The sequence below is a fragment of the Sardina pilchardus genome, chromosome 9, assembly GCF_963854185.1.
Source record: "Sardina pilchardus chromosome 9, fSarPil1.1, whole genome shotgun sequence".
NCBI lineage: Eukaryota > Metazoa > Chordata > Actinopteri > Clupeiformes > Clupeidae > Sardina > Sardina pilchardus.
This window is the reverse complement of record NC_085002.1, coordinates 34,674,306-34,693,317: the sequence shown is the minus strand read 5'-3', so window position 1 is coordinate 34,693,317 and position 19,012 is coordinate 34,674,306. Positions and strand designations below refer to the sequence as shown.

Here is a 19,012-nt window from a genome sequence, read left to right as displayed (position 1 = left end):
GTACAGTGCATTTGCATGCACTGTAATAAGAGGAACTAGAAATGCAATTCCAAGGAATTACCAGTGCATGAAAATGCAAAAAAATGTAGATATGGCTACTAAGGTGTAGCTAGGGTAAACATGGTGGTTGCATAGTTTAAAGAGAGTTGATAGTGTTAAGGTAGACATTTTAAAGCTTAAACATTCCTGTTCTAACTTAACTAATAATTTCTAACAGGTATTCTAAAATGTTAACTATGCTAACAATGCTAACCAGGTTGATAAGTTAACTTAGCTGATAATTTCTAGCAGTAATGCTAAAAATGCTAACTATGCTAACATTGCTAACTATGTTAACAATGCTAACCAGGTTGATTAGCTAACTTAGCTAATCATTTTAGCAGTTGTGCTAAACATGCTAACTATGCTAACAATGTTAACTATGCTAACAATGCTAACCAGGTTGATTAGCTAACTTAGCTAATCATTTTTAGCAGTTATGCTAAAAATGCTAACTATGCTAACAATGCTAACCATGTTAACAATGCTAACTTGCTAGTGAGGACTTTTATTTTGAAACAGTAGTTGCTAGGGTATCCATGGTGCCCACTATCAGGAATAAAGAAGTTACGAAAGTATAATCATGTTGGTTGCTATGGAAACTGTCAAAAACGCTTAATTTTAATGGTTGCTATGTTGGTTGCTAGGTACATGGAGGTTTCATGTAGTTGAATGGAAGCATAGTTGATGATAACTGACAGTTGGAATCGTTGAACAGTTCAATAGATGAGTAGTTTCAATGGTTAAATGATTTAATAGTGTATTATTGCAGCGAGGACTTTTATTTTGAAACAGTTGTGGACAGAGGAAACAGTTAACAGGATATGTAGTCTTCACAGAGAGATTGTCTGCTTAATAGCCTGAGAGAGAGAGGGCTGCTGCAGGTGGGGCTGGCCACCTGGCATAAGATTCTAATTGCTCAACGACCCGATTGTGATGTCATAGAGGCCAATGTTAAGTCTATGGGGTAATTTTTAATAGTTTTTAATTTATAGTTTAAAAAGTATAAAAGTTACAAAGTTGAAAAATTATAGCAACCCGATCCATTAGAAGACCTACGTTACAGAGTTTGAATGAAGTTTCTAAGTTAAACGGTTGAAGAGGAATTGCGGGCAGAAAAAGTGGTAAGCAGAATAATAATAAGAAGTCTAGGAAGAACAGTACAGTGCATTTTCATGCACTGTAATAAGAAGTCTAGGAATAACAGTACAGTGCATTTTCATGCACTGTAATAAGAAGTCTAGGAATAACAGTACAGTGCATTTTCATGAAATAAACTGAAATCAAGTTATCACTAAACAGACATCTTTTAGTATGTTATATATAAATAAATTGTTTCTTTTTTCATAAGCTGATAATAAAGTATGTGTAAGTTATGTGTTTAGTAATCATTGATTGTCATCTACAAATGATTAATTTATGATGATTACGTTATTAAATGTTTAATTATAGTTGCAAAATAAAGCATCAATTAACCATTTATAACGGATGGTTATTATAAAGTGCTACCACTTTTTTTATTATAATTCAGTGTAAACACAACTATTTAAAAAACGATTTTCAAATGTTAGAGGTCAAAGGTCAAAAACACACTATAAATATATTGAGCTAAAACTTTTTAAGTTTGAACCTTGAAAACAACGGTGTTGGCTCCATATACTGTAAGTAAAAATAACATTCAAAAATGTTATGTAGTTTTACTACAAATTGGAAAAAAGTCACTAGACTAAGATGGTGTTTACACGACAACGTTTTTTTCAAAAACTGTGGTTTTTTTCATCAGTTAGGCCTTTCGTTTACACGACGATGCCGTTTTGGCGGCTGAAAACGATGATTTTTGAAAACTGCTTCTAGGGTGGAGGTTTTTGAGAACCCCGTTTTCGTTTTGCCGTGTAAAGGCACATCTGGGGTTTTTATGACGACATAACCCCACCTCGAACCTCTAGTCCAGCCCCCACGCTTGACCTCACCTGACTAGACACTTGGCAGAACAACAATGCTGGATCACGGAGCCGTGTGCTGCTGCAATTCTGCATGATTTCGACGACCAGCGACAACGCATTAACAATAACCTGCGCCAAAATAGTCTCTAGGCTACTTTTAAATCCACCACCTTCCCTGCTAGACTGCTAGAAGAGTTGATGAACACGTAGCCGTAATCAACTTAATGCAGAGCCTACGCGCACACATTTTGTTAGCGCAGGAGTTATAGTCTAGGCTACTTGTGGCCGCGATGCAAATAACTCAATTTAATTCAGCACAGACAGAGCATGTTCAAAGAATTCTCTCCCAAACAGCTGGTAGAAATCCCGACCCTTTAAACGACATGCTTGATAATCCAAACGAAACATCTCATGCAAAAATGCCTCGAAATACACTGCCCCACAGACTGCCCTGTGCTTTGCGTAGCCCAAGCAAATAAAATAGCCTACACTATTTGTAGTGTCTGATACCACAATAGCTAGTGGCACGCTGCCATCCTAAATTTCAGTAAATAATGTAGGCGAATGTTCGTCGCCTATATTAACCGTGCATGTGAAATACAAGGTTGCTTCAGGTGTTTGGCGGCGGGCAGTTCTGATAGACATTCAATATTATTCTAGGGGGCCATACAATAACATTAGGCCTACAAGACAGAAAATGAAAAGCAATACTGTGGTTGCGCAAACATCCACGATGTAGAATGTGCTTGACATATCTTACATCAGGGCTGCCAGACGAAAAAAAATGTGGCTGTCACTCTCGCGTGACACTTGGCAGCTCCAATTAGAGTCGCTTTTTCAAGTGTTAGGCTAACCAAGAGGAAAGGCAAATAAATGTTACACAGCTCTGCAACAAATATGGGACAATGATAGACTTTTAACTTGAAAACTCAAGGAGAAACAGCAAATAATCAGTGAACAAAATCTAGCAAGTAGGAGTTTAAATGTGGGACTCGGCGCTCAACGCCAAGACCCGCCTTACGTTGCTTCTGATTGGTTTATATTGCGTTTTGCCTTCCGTGGTTGGTTATTGTGGTCAGACAATCAGAGTTGCCGAACTACAGCAAGGCAAGACAAGGACCAAAGTTTATTATCCTGAAAATAATAATATATACTGAAAGGGGAAAATAAGCGTGATAAATGTCAAGTATGGCGTGTTGTGTGAGAATGGGTCAAATTGCGTGACTGTCATGCTCAAAGCGTGAGACTTGGCAGCCCTGCTGGCTGTTTAGATTTTGAGCGCGCTCATTGACGAGGAAGGGCATTTGCATAGCTACGGTCGGGAACACCCACTGGCGTGCTTCTTCTGGCCAACTTGGAGTTTTCACCTCTGTGTGTAAACGCAAATGTTTTTTTGACCGGTATCCTTAACACTAGAAGCGCCGCGCCGTTCTGACCCACTTATACCTAGAAGCGACGCGCCCCGGTCATTTGACCGCTTTGACGACCTACTAGAAGCGCCGTGCTGTTGTGAACTACTTAAAGCGCGGCGAGGCGGTCAAATGACCGCTGAGTCCTTAGACTGGGAGGCTTTTACTTACACATAATGATCGCTAAATGGCGCTTCGTGCACGAATGAAATCGTTTGGTCATAAATTCAGTTTGCACTAAAGCATGTGTCATTCGTGTCAGACCGTGTTGTTGATAATCTGTGGTTATTTGTTTCATTATGACATACAGCACGTTTGAGTCATCTGTTCATGTATTTGTGTTGATTTGTGTTGTTTGAGGTAAAAACTTTGGAAGAGTTCTTGAACAAACCTTAAGCAAACTTGACTTTCAACTAAAATGCTCTAAAAGTGAATGTGGCTAGTTCTAATTCACTCCCCAAATTCACTTCTATTCATTTAATAGGTAGCCTATATGTTCGCGCCGCCGAAAATGATCGGACCTGGTCACCTGGAACAAAGTCTGGTTTCAATTACACAGTAGCCAGGATTCCATGCCGCATTTTACAGGCTACCGTGGCTACTTTCTAAAACAACTTTCATTCATTTAGGGAGAAGCATCTTATAGGGTCTAGGCTAGCTACCTCGGAGGGAGGGGGATAGAGAGAGCTATGCTGAGCAGGCATAGGCGTGAGAAGTAGCATAATTTAAAATAATGAGTGAATGATATTCTCCGTTTTGCGAATGTGTAGGCTATGTTTGCGATGTCTGCTGAAAAAAAGCTATAGTCATATTCTTTCTAAGCTAACTTCTATGTGAATTCGAGATTCAGCATTGAGACACACATTTTCACGTGCTTGATAAGCAAGGCCGTAGCACACTGGTTAGAGCTTCGGCCTGAGGACTCAAGGGGTGTTGGTTCGATTCCCAACCTATTCATAATGGAAGTCCTTTTGAACAAGGCATCAATAAAGTAGGCTTTATTCTATTCTTTTCTATTCACATAACTACACGCACGCTGGCGAATTCGAACATTCTGAAACGCGCATATGCGATGAAACATTGCGCATTCTTCCACGAGTTGCCTAAACAGTCAGCCTATAGACTAGTAGGCCTATGCAGGGACAGATAGATGGGGTGGGGGTGGGGAAGCAATTAATTGTCCTCAATGCCTCGGTGATGTATAGCCTAGCCTAGGTGTGAAAGCGGTGAAGACAAAAACGCCCTGCGTCGTCATGTAAACGGGGGTCTATATGGGTCACTTAGTGAGTGTCTCTTTCAAATGCAAATTACCCTCTGGAGTCTAAATCCCCCCCTGGGGATTTGAAAAACTGTTCCAAACACACATATCAATCGGTGCTAGTTTCTGTCCTAGAAACATATAAGTGACACCATTAGAAACATTTAATCAGCTAGTTTCCAAATATATATGTTTTAAAAGAAAATGTATCTATGGCACTTTGTAAAAACAATAAAAGAAGATCCTAGGATTTCAGTCCTCTCACCTGCAGCAGGCCCATTCAAAAGGCCCATTCAACTTAATTTGCATTTGAAAGAGACACTCAGTAAGTGGCACATTTAGTCTGACTTTTTTCCAATTTGTATTTAAACTACATAACATTTTTTAATGTTCTTTTTACTTATACAGAGCCAACACTGTTGTTTTCAAGGTTCAAACTTCAAAAGTCTTAGCTCAATATATTTATAGTGTGTTTTTACCTTTGAACTTTGACCTTTGAAAATCATTTTTCAAATAGTTGTGTTTACACTGAATTATAATAAAAAGTACTTTCATTACATCCACTTTACTCACATATACTTATTGTGGAGGACCTCTAGAATATAACCATATGTGCCATCTCTGCATAGACGTTTTTAGTTAGATGAAAAACTTAAAGGTTGGGTACGGAATTAGCAAAACGGACGGCAGAGTTTGAACATATACAACCTCAAGTCCCGCCCTCCATGCACGAGCGACAATTCAAATGCGCAGCGCGCGAGCGAGCCAGGCTAAATGAAATGCCATCCTGGCGTCTACAGCACTATGAGCTCTAGTCTCCATACAATCACTCACATCAACTTCCCCAATTACATTCTTTATTCACCTCCAAAGGGTTGTAGTACATATGGTTCAGTAGCCATAGGTGTGTATATTTGAACAGAATCTGGTTTGTTCTTACCAGGGCGATTATCTCCTGAAATATCCGAGTTTAGTGCTGCCCCGTTGGTTCGCCTATTCCACCGTAGCTCCAAGCTGTTAAGTTTCGATTTCATGTTTACAGCACTCTTCGTGTCATCGTAAAATGTAATTTTTGCTACATAGCTTATTTATTGCGTGGGTGATTGAGTTTCCGTAGGTATCCGCTGCCTTAGTTAGTTTGTATAGAAATGAAGTGACACATACAACAAGAGGGGAACATGGACGTGCAGCAGCAGGCAGTTGGTTTCGTTTCAGCACTGACTCGCGGTCACCAGCTTTCGAAAGGGTCGCGCGCGGTGGGGAGGGGGAGTAGGAAGAGGAGTAAGACGTTAGATTGACGAACGAGCTGTGAAATGATGGTATGGGGTGAGGAATTCTATTGGCTGGAGTTTTTCGAGCCCTGCCCGTTCCGCAGATGATTGACGTGTTTAATTTCCATTTCAGTGCTTCCAACTTAGTGGCTATAAGTGGGTTAGGAATAGGATTTCAAGTGATTTTGCAAAAATGGCCAACAAAGCTAATTCCATACCCTACCTTTAAAAATCTCAAGGTATGACTGCCTCAAAGTGCCTGAAAAGGCCCCAGACCTCCAAGTGTTAAGGTGAATGGGCTTTTTGAATGGGCCTTACAAAGTGCCATTGATACATTCTCTTTTAAAACATATATATTAGGAAACTAGTTGATTAAAGGTTTCTAATGGTGTCACATATATGTTTCTAGGACAAACAATTGCATAGATTTAGAAGTGTGTTTGGAACACTTTTTCAAATCCCCAGGGGGGGGATTTAGACTCCAGAGGGTTAAAAGGCCTACGTCCAAATCGCCACTTGGGTCAATTAATAACTTTTGCTTCAAACTTGCGGATAGGCCGATGGTACGCTTGTCTTTATGCTGGCAACAAAACAAAAAATTGGGCAGAGGACATAGGCTGCTAGTGCCAAAATCCAGGAAATGCCAGGAACATGCCGCTTCAACGTGGCAACCACGAAGCTCTTCACATTTTGAGGCAGTGCTCATTACCTCTAGAGTCTAGAGCCATCCCAGTTTGTGGCTCAGATAAAGTCGCTTAGAAACTTTGGCATTTTCAGATCCCTTGGATAAAGCCTTTTTTCAATTATTTTCAGGCACTGACACTACATTCATATTATGTAAATTGGGAGATTATTGATTAGTTTTTTGTGTGTATAAACAGGTACTGTAGTTCTTAGCCATTTTTAATTATTTGTTTTCATGTGGAAAGATGAGTTTTGCTAGTTAGGGTAGTGAGCTAATCATTAGTCAACACATGTAGCCCTACTGATAGATAAACTGCTTAAGGATTAAAAATGTTGAGTATAAACACTAAATGTTTTCTGATTCATTTGACATAAATCTTCATATTAAAATAAGGGTTTGGATGGGTGAAATATTTTTCCAAGGTGGGCTGAAATGGTCCAGTGATCCAAAAAACAGCTAGCATAAGCTAACTTTGAATAAGAATTCCTTGTTAATTCATAAAGTTTGGCAAAAGAGGAATAACTATGATGGTAAGTTTTAATGCACATTTAGGCTACAGGCATTTCTGTATACATTTGTTTAATTTTAGTGTGTTCCATTTAAGCCCATTTCATGTGTTTCAACAGGAAACAATGAAATGTTGAGGTTTGTGTTTAGTCTTAGGCCTACTTAGTCATGTTTGTGGTGGTCCAAGTTTGTTGTTGCAAGCCAAACATGCAATCAAACAATTAATTGTGTGAAAGCCATACTCCTAACAGACAAAAATGATTTAAAACAGGTCACCATCCACTGTATTATCATAAGACACTGCCCCACATACACAGCACACTGACATAACATAACATTTTACTGAATAAATATGTGTTTACAACCTGAAAACACATGTATTGTATATGTGCGTAATTAAATGTGGTTGTGGGCTTATTTGGAACACATATTGGCTTAAATGGTACTTCGGTACCATTAAGCCCATGCCAGACTTTTGACTTTTATGACATTTTTTAGTGGGCTTGCTTTAAAGGTACATTATGTAGGATTTTATGTGTTTTAGTACCTCAAATCAACGTCCTCATTCATAAATAGATCCTCTTTGGTGTAAAATAATATATGTCAATGATCTGACTTGTCCTCCTGGCCGAAGAATCACTTCCCGGCATTTACATTGAAAGGGACGTTACCGGAAGACTTCCATGTCTTTCCGGTGTATGAACGGCCGAGAGGGACACACTACCTGTCAATACCGCTGGGGAAAAAGCGTTTCACGTTACACAGAAAAGCAGCGTGAAGCCGGCCATTTCTATACAAATTAAGACTGCAGATTCGTAAAGAAACGCAAGCACCCACATCATAAGTGTATCTAAATTAGCTATGTTCCAAACATGACATTTTACCATGACTCGAGGAGCTGTAACCAACTTGTAAGGTTGCGTGTACAAAACCGCTAGCTTAGCTAGCGAACATCCCTACCCATTAGCTGCTAACGCCTTTGGTGCAAACGTTAGCTAGCTAGCTCGGTTAACAGGCTAAATAAAATGGTTTATTGTGTCTGAAAGTGTGTTTTATTGGTATCACACACAAGTAACGACAATGGGGAAGTTTCGATTTTATGTTATTTCAGGTTAGTTTGCAACAACAAGTTTAACCACAGTCCTTAGCTACCTAGCTAGCCAGCCTGACTAGCCCTTCACATTAACTTTCTATGTACTGTGCTACTGCTAGCTAGCTATTGTGCTTAGCTCGGTTAACAGGCAAAGTGAAATAATTTACGTGTCCGAAAGTGAGCTTTATTGGCATCACACACAAGCAACGACAATAGAGAAAAGTAGGAGAAAACTAGGAGACTGGAACTAGGGCCATTGATAGATAGATACTTTATTGATCCCCAAGGGGAAATTGTCTTGGTAGATTCACGAGATGAACCTTATCCTACAACAACCTGAATGCTTTGCAACGGCTTGCAAATGCTGGCAACGATGTGCAACGTATCATAGACAGAAAAAGATAATTTCATTTAATTCACACCTCTGCAACAGTTTTGTCTCGTCGCAGATCTTTGAGTTATGTGGCTTTGAGTTTTGACGTGAGAAGGCTACCGTAGTCTTTATAGACTGCGATATAATCCCTAACCGCTAGATGGGAGAATTTCACAATGAAATTTCCTCAGGCTTACACAGTGTCCGTTTAAAGCAAGGCCAACTATTGTTCTTCTTAAGTTTTATTATTAGTGGGCTTGCTGTAAAGCAAGGCCCACTATTGTTCTTCTTAAGTTCACTCTTTATTTATTCCCGATCACCCACTTTTTGAAGACGCCTCTTCTCCTACAGCGTTTGAGCTATCAACGCGGTTCCAACACTAGAAAATCAGGCCCGATCCGGTGTACGTTGCTTGTTCATGTCGGATCGCTGCCGGTTGTCGTTTTTCCGGTATTCTCGTTTTTCGCCGGTTTTTGGTCCCATTGAAATGAATGGGGAAATCTTTTTCTTTTTTTTTTGCAGCCTTTTTTTTAAGCATTGTTGACATAACAGAAGTCATTAGCTAAGTTTGCATTGTTAACAGAGTTAGCATGGTTAGCATAGTTAGCATTTTTAACATAAATGCTAGAAATCATCTGCTAAGTTAGCTGATCAACCTGGTTAGCATTGTTAGCTTAGATAGCATTATTAGCATTTTTAGCATAACTGCTAGAAATCATCAGCCAAGTTAGCTGATCAACCTGGTTAGCATGGTTAGCATAGTTAACATATTTGCAAGCCCACTCTTGTAGGTCCTCGGACATGCACATTTCTAGTTATGCAACTTATTCCCGTTCACCCACTTTTTTAAAGACGCCTCTTCTCCTAGAGTGTTTGAGCTATCGACGCGGTTCCAACACTAAAAAATCAGGCCCGATCCGGTGTAGCTTGCTTGTTAATGTCGGATGGCTGCTGGTTGTCGTTTTTCCGGTATTCCCATTTTTCGCCGGTTTTCGGTCCCATTGAAATGAATGGGGGAATTATTTTTTGGTATTTTTTTCCAGCCTGTGTTTTTTAAGCATTGTTGACATAATAGAAGTCATTAGCTAGGTTGGCATTGTTAGCATTTTTAACATAAATGCAGAGCCCGTCTACGGAGAGCCTTGCCACTCGCTATTAAGTCCCATTGTAACGACTTTTGGTTGCAGTTCCACCAAAATTCCACTGGGGGCGGTCGCCTGAGTGCAGAATGAATGGGAGCCTATGGAGCTAGACGGCTAAAGTTGGCTCTTTCACCCAATTGTCGTCGAGAGATCTCAGATTTGATTGTAGTTTTTGCAAGTTCAACATAGGTTATAGGTCAAAAGTTGAATGAACGAGTACTTATGTCCTTCCGATTTCTTACAGGTTGAGTTGTTGTTGCCCATACCACGCTAGCATTCTGCTAATGAAGCTTGAGTGTATGACGTCATTTACTTTTTAAAAGACGTTTTAAAGCAAACAAGTGACTCTAAAAAATCAAACACCATGCAATACGTAATTTCTTTCCATCCCCTTTATATTTTGAGAAAAGTGGATTTTGAGGGGTATTGCTCCATAGACCTCCATGCATTCTGCACTCCAAATGTGAGCGCCTCTAATGGAACCAGCGTGGAACTGCAACCATTTCAAAACCGGAAGTATAACGACAGTGGCAGTTCTCCCCTTATTAGACATTCTCTGATAAATGTTAGAAATCATCAGCTAAGTTAGCTAATTAACCTGGTTAGCATTGTTAGCATAGTAATCATGGTTAGCATAGTTAGCATTTCTAGCTTATATGCTAGAAATCATCAGCTAGGTTAGCTTATCAACCTGGCTAGCGTTGTTAGCCTAGTTAGAATTGTTAGCACAGTTAAATTTTTTAGCTTAAATGCTAGAAATCATCAGCTAAGTTAGTTGATCAACCTGGTTAGCATAGTTAGCATTTTTGCAAGCCCACTCTTGCAGGTCCTTGCACATGCACATTTCTAGTTTAAATTTGTTCTTTAAAATATGGATAAGTAAATGAATATACTTTCAACAAATGATTATGTTTATTATAAACCATCTTATTGTCTATGAAAAAAATGTGAATTAAGATTTTGGTGGGCCTAATGGGTAAACTTCACATACACATAAAAACCTTTAAAACATCAAAGGCTCAGTTAGCTCACCTTCACAATTTCTTCTCCACTCACGTGGCGCAGTCTGCCAAGGATGTCCATCACATGGTCAGTGTGAGCCTTCCACTTCAACAAGGCCAGCAGGTCCACTAGCCATGAAAAATCAACGATTGAAACAAACAATCGTGATGTGCAATGATCAGTCAACACATAAAAACAATGTATATAAATCACAAACGGCAATACAACAGAATAGGGTAATATTCTGCAAATAAACCACATGAACAGCACAATCTCCGTACATCGAATTTCAATTACATTTTAAAATGACAAATGTGTCAGGTTTTTCTGCCATTTTCAGACAGGTTTTCCGCACATTCTGCGATAATTGCTTGCCGCATTTCTGACGGTAACGGACATTCAAACATGAAGCATATATGCGGAATGTATAGGCCAATAGCCACCTGTTCACTGTCAATTAGCCAATTGACCTCTGAAGTTCGCCTACAGAAAAGACCAAAAGCTGCCATCTTTGGCCATATAAGGAGATCCGGGAGTTAATTGAAGCTAACTGCCTATAGACCTCTGAAGTTCGCCTACAAAAAAGCTACCATCTTTGCCCATATAAGGAGATACAGTATCTGACGATTTATTCTATGGGAAATTAACATGGGGATTTTGAATTATCACACCTGTAAAACTCTCACAGGGATGACAAAATCGGAAATTCAGGTGCTTTCCTGAACGCACTTTTGTCCTCTGCCTTCGAGAAGATACTGTGATCTCTAGTGCGCGAAGGCGGCAGACTTTTTTTGCTAACACAGAGCTAATTTGAGATGCAACTTGCCATTAAGTTAGTTAGCCAGTTAGCTCTGGGGTAGCAAAAATTAAAGTGTGCTGACTTCACGTACTGGAGATCACAGTATGCACAAGAAGGCAGAGGACAAAAGTGTGCTCAGGAAAACATCTGCATTTAAGACTTTATCGTTCCCGCGAGAGTTTAACAGGTGCGATAATTCAATATCCCCATGTTATTTTCCCATTCCCATTTTCAAAGTCATTTTTTTGCGTTTCTGCAGCATTGTTTCATGTGTGACATCCCTAACAGATATTGAGCTGTTCTGTCACGTAGAATAATTAGACTAATAATTTATAAGAAATTAAATAAAAAATAATCATATAGGCTACAGCTGTCGCCTATTTTGCCCCTTCCTGTTTCGTGTTGGAGCGAGGTCACTATTGTTTTTTTAATGTTCACGTCACTATTTGCATGAGCCACAACTGAAAAGACTTCCGATAATTTCAAACATGTTTGATATTGTCGTAATGGCAAAACTAGAAAAAGACTGACTCCGACGGACTTAAACCGCTAAGATTGGCACCTTACACTAAACGATTTAGTTGACGGGAGCGCGCCGCGATTCCAGTACAACTCCCATGATTTCTGCCCGATTTTGAAAATTTAGTCGCCGACTGTTAAAACAGACCAAAATCGTACAATGTAAGCCAGCCTTTAGCAGTGTGAATAAAATCACCACGCAAGACAGGATGGGAACACCCAGGCTAAGGATCATACCTCCCTAAGAAGCTATTAAAACAGATAAATACATTTGTTAGCATTTGTTTTTGACCAGTTTTGGTGATTTTAAATTCAACTAGAAAATGTAATGCCATGGAAGGAATTACCATTGCATGTAAATGCAAAAAGGTTGCTGTGTAAAACATTGTATATTCACTTTATTACAGGCTCTAGGCCCAACAGCAAAACATACAACATCAAAAAGGAATAGAAACATATACAAACATACAGTTCATGGTCTTAAAAGGCACCCATACCAATGTTTCCAAAAATGTGATTCATATCTTAGCGAGCTGCACCTGGGGCTTGTAAGCAACATTATATAAATTTTGTGACCCATCAAGTCGGGACATGAACTTTAACATTAGGTTCCTCAAGAGAGCTTGTAGAGTGCTTAGCCCTGAGTCACAGAAGAGCTTACTTGCACTGCTACTCCTGGGCTTTTTCAACAGTATCCTCAGGCAGTCATTATATGCTACCAGAAGTTTGCGCAGTTTCCTTTTTGTAGCTGACCCATAATGGGGCTGCATACATAGAAGTGCAGTATGCACCAAACAAGCTAACTTTCACCTCATCAGAACGATGATGGAATTTCCGAACTAACATGTTTGCTTGGACATACAACATTAGTCTCTGCCTATACATATCAGAATCATCTTCCATCTTGTCAGTGATCATGTTTTGATATGAGATACAAGATATTTTGTACAGCTAGATACACAGAGGGATTGCCCTGACAGGTAAAACATTGGAAAGTGCATCTGCTGATCCTCTTTAGTCCTACAGTGGGTACGGGTTGAGAATGCACATTTTGCTGCCGCAATCCCGCAGAGATCCCGTAGGCTGTCAAGCCGACTTTTTTCAAGGCTACAGCAATGTACCCAAACAACCACCAGGTGGCAGAAAGTATCAACCCGCATTTCAACTGCATTTAATGATTAATGTAAGAGAAAAGGTTACAAGACCGCATTTCCGTCAATATAGTCGTCTCCTTTAATCTCATTTAATCATTCAAATGAAGGTGATGACGAAATTAATCAAAAGATGTTTCAAAAAACCATTGTTAAAATGAATGAAAATGGTTTTCGAAAATAGCCTACAGTACCTAGGCCTATCAGAAGGAAATAGCCTTCAGTTCAACTTGAAAGACTCGACAGGCAACCTTTAGATTAATTCATGTAATGATTACATGTAATGATTTAAGAGAAGTGGAGCGCACTTACAAGACCGCATTTCCGTGAATAGGCTAGTTGTCAGTTCAAGGTGAAGACAAAGAGATGGACAAGATGGACATTAGGCTACATTTTGTATGCTACTTAGAAATGTTATTTATAGGATATTTTAATAAGGAGGCATGCGTTCTGTGATCAGCAGCCTGACCCGACCTGAAAAATCTCGGCCCAACACCAGTGTTGTTGGATCTCGATGGATCCATGTTAACTGGTTGTACCATGTAACCATGTAAACCATAGACATATATATATATATATCTATGGGATAAACCATAGAGGTATTATATGAACTGGAGAGAGTGAACAAGTCCCGCTCCCATTCATTTCAATGGGAATGCTAGGCTAGTGAAAATTGCCAAAATTGAACATTTTTTTCAGGCTTTAACATGGCGTTTCAAGGGGCTTGTTTCCGGTGCCGTTTTACTTAGCCAATTAAGTGAAGGAGAGCTTGTGCCCACACTAAGCTTGTGCATGAGCTGAGGAGAAATGGCACCGGACATGATATTTCTGGAAAATGGCGACGAGGAAGTGCCTTGCTAATCGGCAAAGCTAATCAGTCAAATCCTGACCCCCTGGTATAAACAATAAGCAGTCATTACGAGCAGGCATTTTACCTTATTTACTGCAGATGTGACCCTGATTCGACAAATAGTCAATCATAAAATCAAGCCTACTTCTGCACGAAAATATGGTACATTTGGGAGAGTGCAGCCTGCAGCTCATACTGACTTGGGGAGAGAGATAGCTCACTTTGGTCGGCCTAGTGGCTATACTTATCATTTTGAATGGTTGCTTTAAAGTGTGTTGTTAAGGAAAGGTTCCAAATACAATAAACAGGAGTTCTGGGAAAAACACCAATGTTATCACCCGAATTAAAACCAACACAGATCCCAGCGTACGCATGCGAGCAAGTAGGCTACACTAGGAGCGCCACCACAAGCATAAAATCCTAATCTGGTTTCAATAACAGCCAGGATTTTATGCCACATTTTACAGGCTACTGCGGCTACTTTCTAAAACAGTTTTCTTTCATGTATACCTTGGGAGGGAGAAGCATCTTGTACCTCGGAGGGAGGGAGATAGAGAGAGCAATAGGCTATGCTGAGCAGGCATAGGCGCGAGAAGTAATTAACACTAGAAGCGCCCAGCGCCGGTCATTTGACCGCTGACGCGTATTACTAGAAGCGCCGTGTAGGTTTGACCTAGATATACCTAGAACTGCCGGGCTGCGGTCTTTTGACCACAGTGATTACAAAAAAAACATATTTTCACTCGATTAACTCATTCACTGCCATTGACGTCTTTAAACGTCAATTTAGACACATACGTTCAATGGGGAGGGCTCCTGGGTGGGCTTGGGAATGATCTGGCAGAGTTTCACGCTTGTAAACAGACTGTACTAGCGATCCGAACCGTTAGATGGCAGTAGTGCCATTTGGATGATTAGTATCTGCCTAGACTGCATATGCAGAGACAGCATGCAGCATGCAGCAAGTAAACACACTGAAGATCGACCACAGTGGATCTAGTTTGCACGCGATGCAGGGAATAAATATGCTTACTTCTTACATCAAGGATGGAAAAAACGTGAACGGTATGATCCATTTACATTGGATATTGCTATATAGACTAACAACAACTTTGCTAGTGCTAGCTTGCTAAGTCTACCGTCCTGTTCAGAGTCTATACACTAATCCAGCGCGAACTTTATGGGCGCTGCCATCTTGAATATCGCCATTACTGCGTGCCTGCGAGTGTGACGAGTGACGTCTTGTCTGTGCTTTTCAATGAAAGCATCCTGTCAGAGAATGTCTAACGAGAGGACTGCTAATGAATGAAAATGTCAGGTGAAAGGGAACATTGGATCAATGATGTCAGACTGTACCAAAACTTACCAATGAAGGTAATTTATTAACACCATAAGGTATTAAGACGTGTATTAATGACAGCTAACTTCTGCAACAGCTGCCTATGGAACCAACAGGCTAATTTCTTAGCAGCCAGGCACGCAGTAATGGCGGTTTTGTGTTACTTCCGTGTTTCGCTGGATTAGTGTATAGCGACCATCAGAGTCCCTAGCAACCTTGACGAGACTGACGAGATAACAGTGCAATTTTCACAAAAAGATCGTTTTCTCCATGTTTTGGTGAAAAACAGGTGTTTTTAGCAAAACTAACCCATGTTCTACTGACGATTACTAAAGAACGGAAAACGATAGAAACAAACCGTTTTTCCTGGTGAAAGAAGAGAGTCTACTCTTTCATTTGGTACCTTCGGTGTTTACATAGTCATAAAGCTCACCGTTCGGTGGATCTTGGAAAAACAGTCAAAATGCTGTAAAACGTCTGGCAGTATGGAGCGCTCTGCACTGAAAATCGCTGGCAGCCAATGAGTTAAATTCCAGGGGCCGTATTACAGAAACTTCCTAACTTGAAAATCCTATCTTATCTCAGTTTAGGATGGCATTTAGGATCTTTGGTATTACAGAAGCAACTGTCCTAACTGCATTTAGGACAAAATCGTATCTTAACTTAAGATAGGAATTTGGCCATAACAGAACCATCCTAACTCAAGAATTTCTTAACTTAGGAATCCTAACTTAGGATGGCTCAGGCCCTGTCCTAACTGCAAAATAACTGCCAAACTGCAACAGGCCTGTTGGGTTGCCTATGATAAGATGAGGAACATGACTGTTTGGGACACCATAAATCATATTTCACTAAATAGGATAATTAAGTGAAAACAAGCTAAACAAAATGTATAAGCTATGTCTTTTCAAACATTTATAACATTTACAACAAATAAATAGGCCTATCAATTATAATAATAGAATAATATACTATTATGTATTATTATTATTCATTAATATATTTTTGTATTTCATCTTTTTATCCAGCACATCAAATTAATCAATATCACTCTCTTTCTTTCTGTCTTTTATAGCCTTTGCTCCTTCCTAGCCTATTTTCTCTCTGATATTATGGTTTGTCCAGAGCCATATGGCTCTGGGTTTGTCCATCTTGAGCAACGAACTGTCAAAGATTCTTTAGAACACCGTCTTTGCAACCTGACATTCTAATCATAGATACAGGCAGTCTTGTTTACGTTCTAAGCATAGAAACAGGCATGACAGGACGATTGCCGATTTAAAAATCTGATTGACAGTTACAGTTAGGAATTCTTAAGTTAAGATAAGATAGGATGTCTGAGATGAGATAGGACACAGCCATGAGTTTAGGAACTGCTTCTGTAATAGGAAGATAGGATTTTCCCTATCTTTGAAACTTAACTTAAGTTAGGACAAGCACTTAGGATATTTTTCTGTAATACGGCCCCAGGACCCTTCGTTCACGACTTTTCCTAAATACGCGTGTTTTATCACCCAGAATTTTTACATGATCAAAAGCACGCCGGTACAAGCTAGTTTAGAGCTATATTGCTCTCACTTGTGACAACACTAGTTGTCTCACTTTCGGCCATGTTTGTCCAGGCTGCTATTCTCTTTTCTCACAGCAGATGTCGCAAGGGTTTCCTGTCAGTCAGGCATGAGAATAATATTTTACCATAAAACATATAGCCTAGTTTATATATGTGCAATATGTATTATATGTGATTTATTTCAATAACTATTTTTCATCTACATGGCATAGTCTATGGAGGCGATTTACAGTGGTAAAATGCAAGTTTTGAAAACGTTGCGACGTTGTTCTATTAGGCAGGCCTACGTGTGTTAAAAAATATTTTCAGCTGAAATTTGTTGTAGCCTATTATGTACGTATGGCGCGTATGCCTACGTACATTCATATTTGTAGGCTATCTTTTAAAGCTCAGACTAATGTATAAGATTTTCTTACATATTTGCTGGACAAACTGAGTTCCGTCGCTTCAAATACCTATTTCCATTCGTACAAAGCACTGAATGTTAACCCTCTAACCGCCCGGGTTTTTTTGGATTTTTGCATAAAAAATGCAAAAGGCCATGGCTTAAAAGTGGTCAGAGATAAAGTCCTACTGTAAATGTGAAAATCATTGAGTATGAACTAAAGTTTATAAAGGGAGTAAATTTACTCATCTAATTTGCATATTATGACGTCACAGATTGGCAATAGCGTCAAATTATGCACATTTCAGTAAATACTGATTGTTGAACACATTTGAGCAGTTTTACTTTGATTTTTGTAATTTCTCCGACATAACAAACAAACAGGACCACAGCCACATGTAAACCAACAATAGTAAACTATTAGTATTACCACAATCCCTATGTTACTATATAATAAAGTAGCCTGGTCAAATCAGTTCCTATCGCGGATGACTTTGTAGTTCTTCAGAGCCCTATTTTTACTAGACCTGCTGTCTGTACCATGTCAATTACAGACACTATCATCATGATTATCACTGGCACCAAGCACACCATGCTTATTTGAACCCTTTGGTCAACATTGCTGCAGGTAAACATTGACGTACACACGCAAAGACCCACCTCCATTCACAGACGCATCTTGACTGTCACTGCCAATGAACGACCGATCATAATCTCCAAAAGGCAGATATTCTCCTTCAGAATCAGAGTAGGTGAATGGCAGACCCAAGACTTCATAACACACGACTTTGTTTTTTAACATTTGCCGTTTTTCTGCTTCAATTTGTGCATAGCGATCGCGCATTTCACTTCCGCGTTATAAACAGGAAATGCGTCTTTTTTTTTTGTTTCTCGCGAGTAATACAGGCACTTCCTGAAAACTTTCTTACTCGAATTTGGGCTTGAATCGAAGCTCTGGATGTCTGCCAACTAGTGGTGGAGAGTACAAAGGCGATTTGTCACCCTACTCGGATCTACCGTCTGTTTTAATCAGTGATGTTGCTTGTCGCCGTACGGCGCCTTGGGCGGTTAGAGGGTTAAGTGGCGCAACGTTAACTCGCTCGACTGTTACGCCGGAGACCCGCGTTCACAACTCACGGGCGAAAAAATGTTGCTTAACACTAGAAGCGCCGCGCCGCTTTGACGACCTACTAGAAGCGCTGTGCTGGTGTGAACTAATTAAAGCGTGGCGAGGCGGTCAAAAGACCGCTGAGTCCTTAGACTGGGAGGCTGTTACTTACACAAAACGATCGCTAGATGGCGCTTCGTGCACGAATCAAATCGTTTGGTCATAAATTCAGTTTGCACTAAGCCATGTATCATTCGTGTCAGACCGTGTTGTTGATAGTCTGTGGTTGTTTCATTATGACATACAGCACGTTCGAGTTATCTGTTCATTTATTTGTGTTGATTTGTGTTGTTTGAGGTAAAAACTCTGGAAGAGTTCTTGAACAAACCTTAAGCAAACTTGACTTTCAACTAAAATGCTCTAAAAGTGAATGGGTGGCTACTTCCAATTCACTCCCCAAATTCACTTCTATTCATTTAATAGGTAGCCTATATGTTTGCGACGCCGAAAATGATCGGACATAACAAAGAGCCTAACAGTCTGGTTTCAATTACACAGTAGCCAGGATT

At 39.8% G+C, this 19,012-nt stretch overlaps 1 protein-coding gene across 1 annotated transcript in view; it reads right to left on the bottom strand.

The window, feature by feature from the left end:
* dock3 (dedicator of cytokinesis 3) overlaps window positions 1–19,012 on the bottom strand; it is a 597,933-nt gene that overhangs the window by 395,123 nt on the left and 183,798 nt on the right. Inside the window, exon 19 of the mRNA XM_062544851.1 lies at window positions 10,753–10,850. Within this exon, the coding sequence (XP_062400835.1) occupies window positions 10,753–10,850 (98 nt within the window). The remainder of the gene's footprint in view (window positions 1–10,752; window positions 10,851–19,012) is intronic.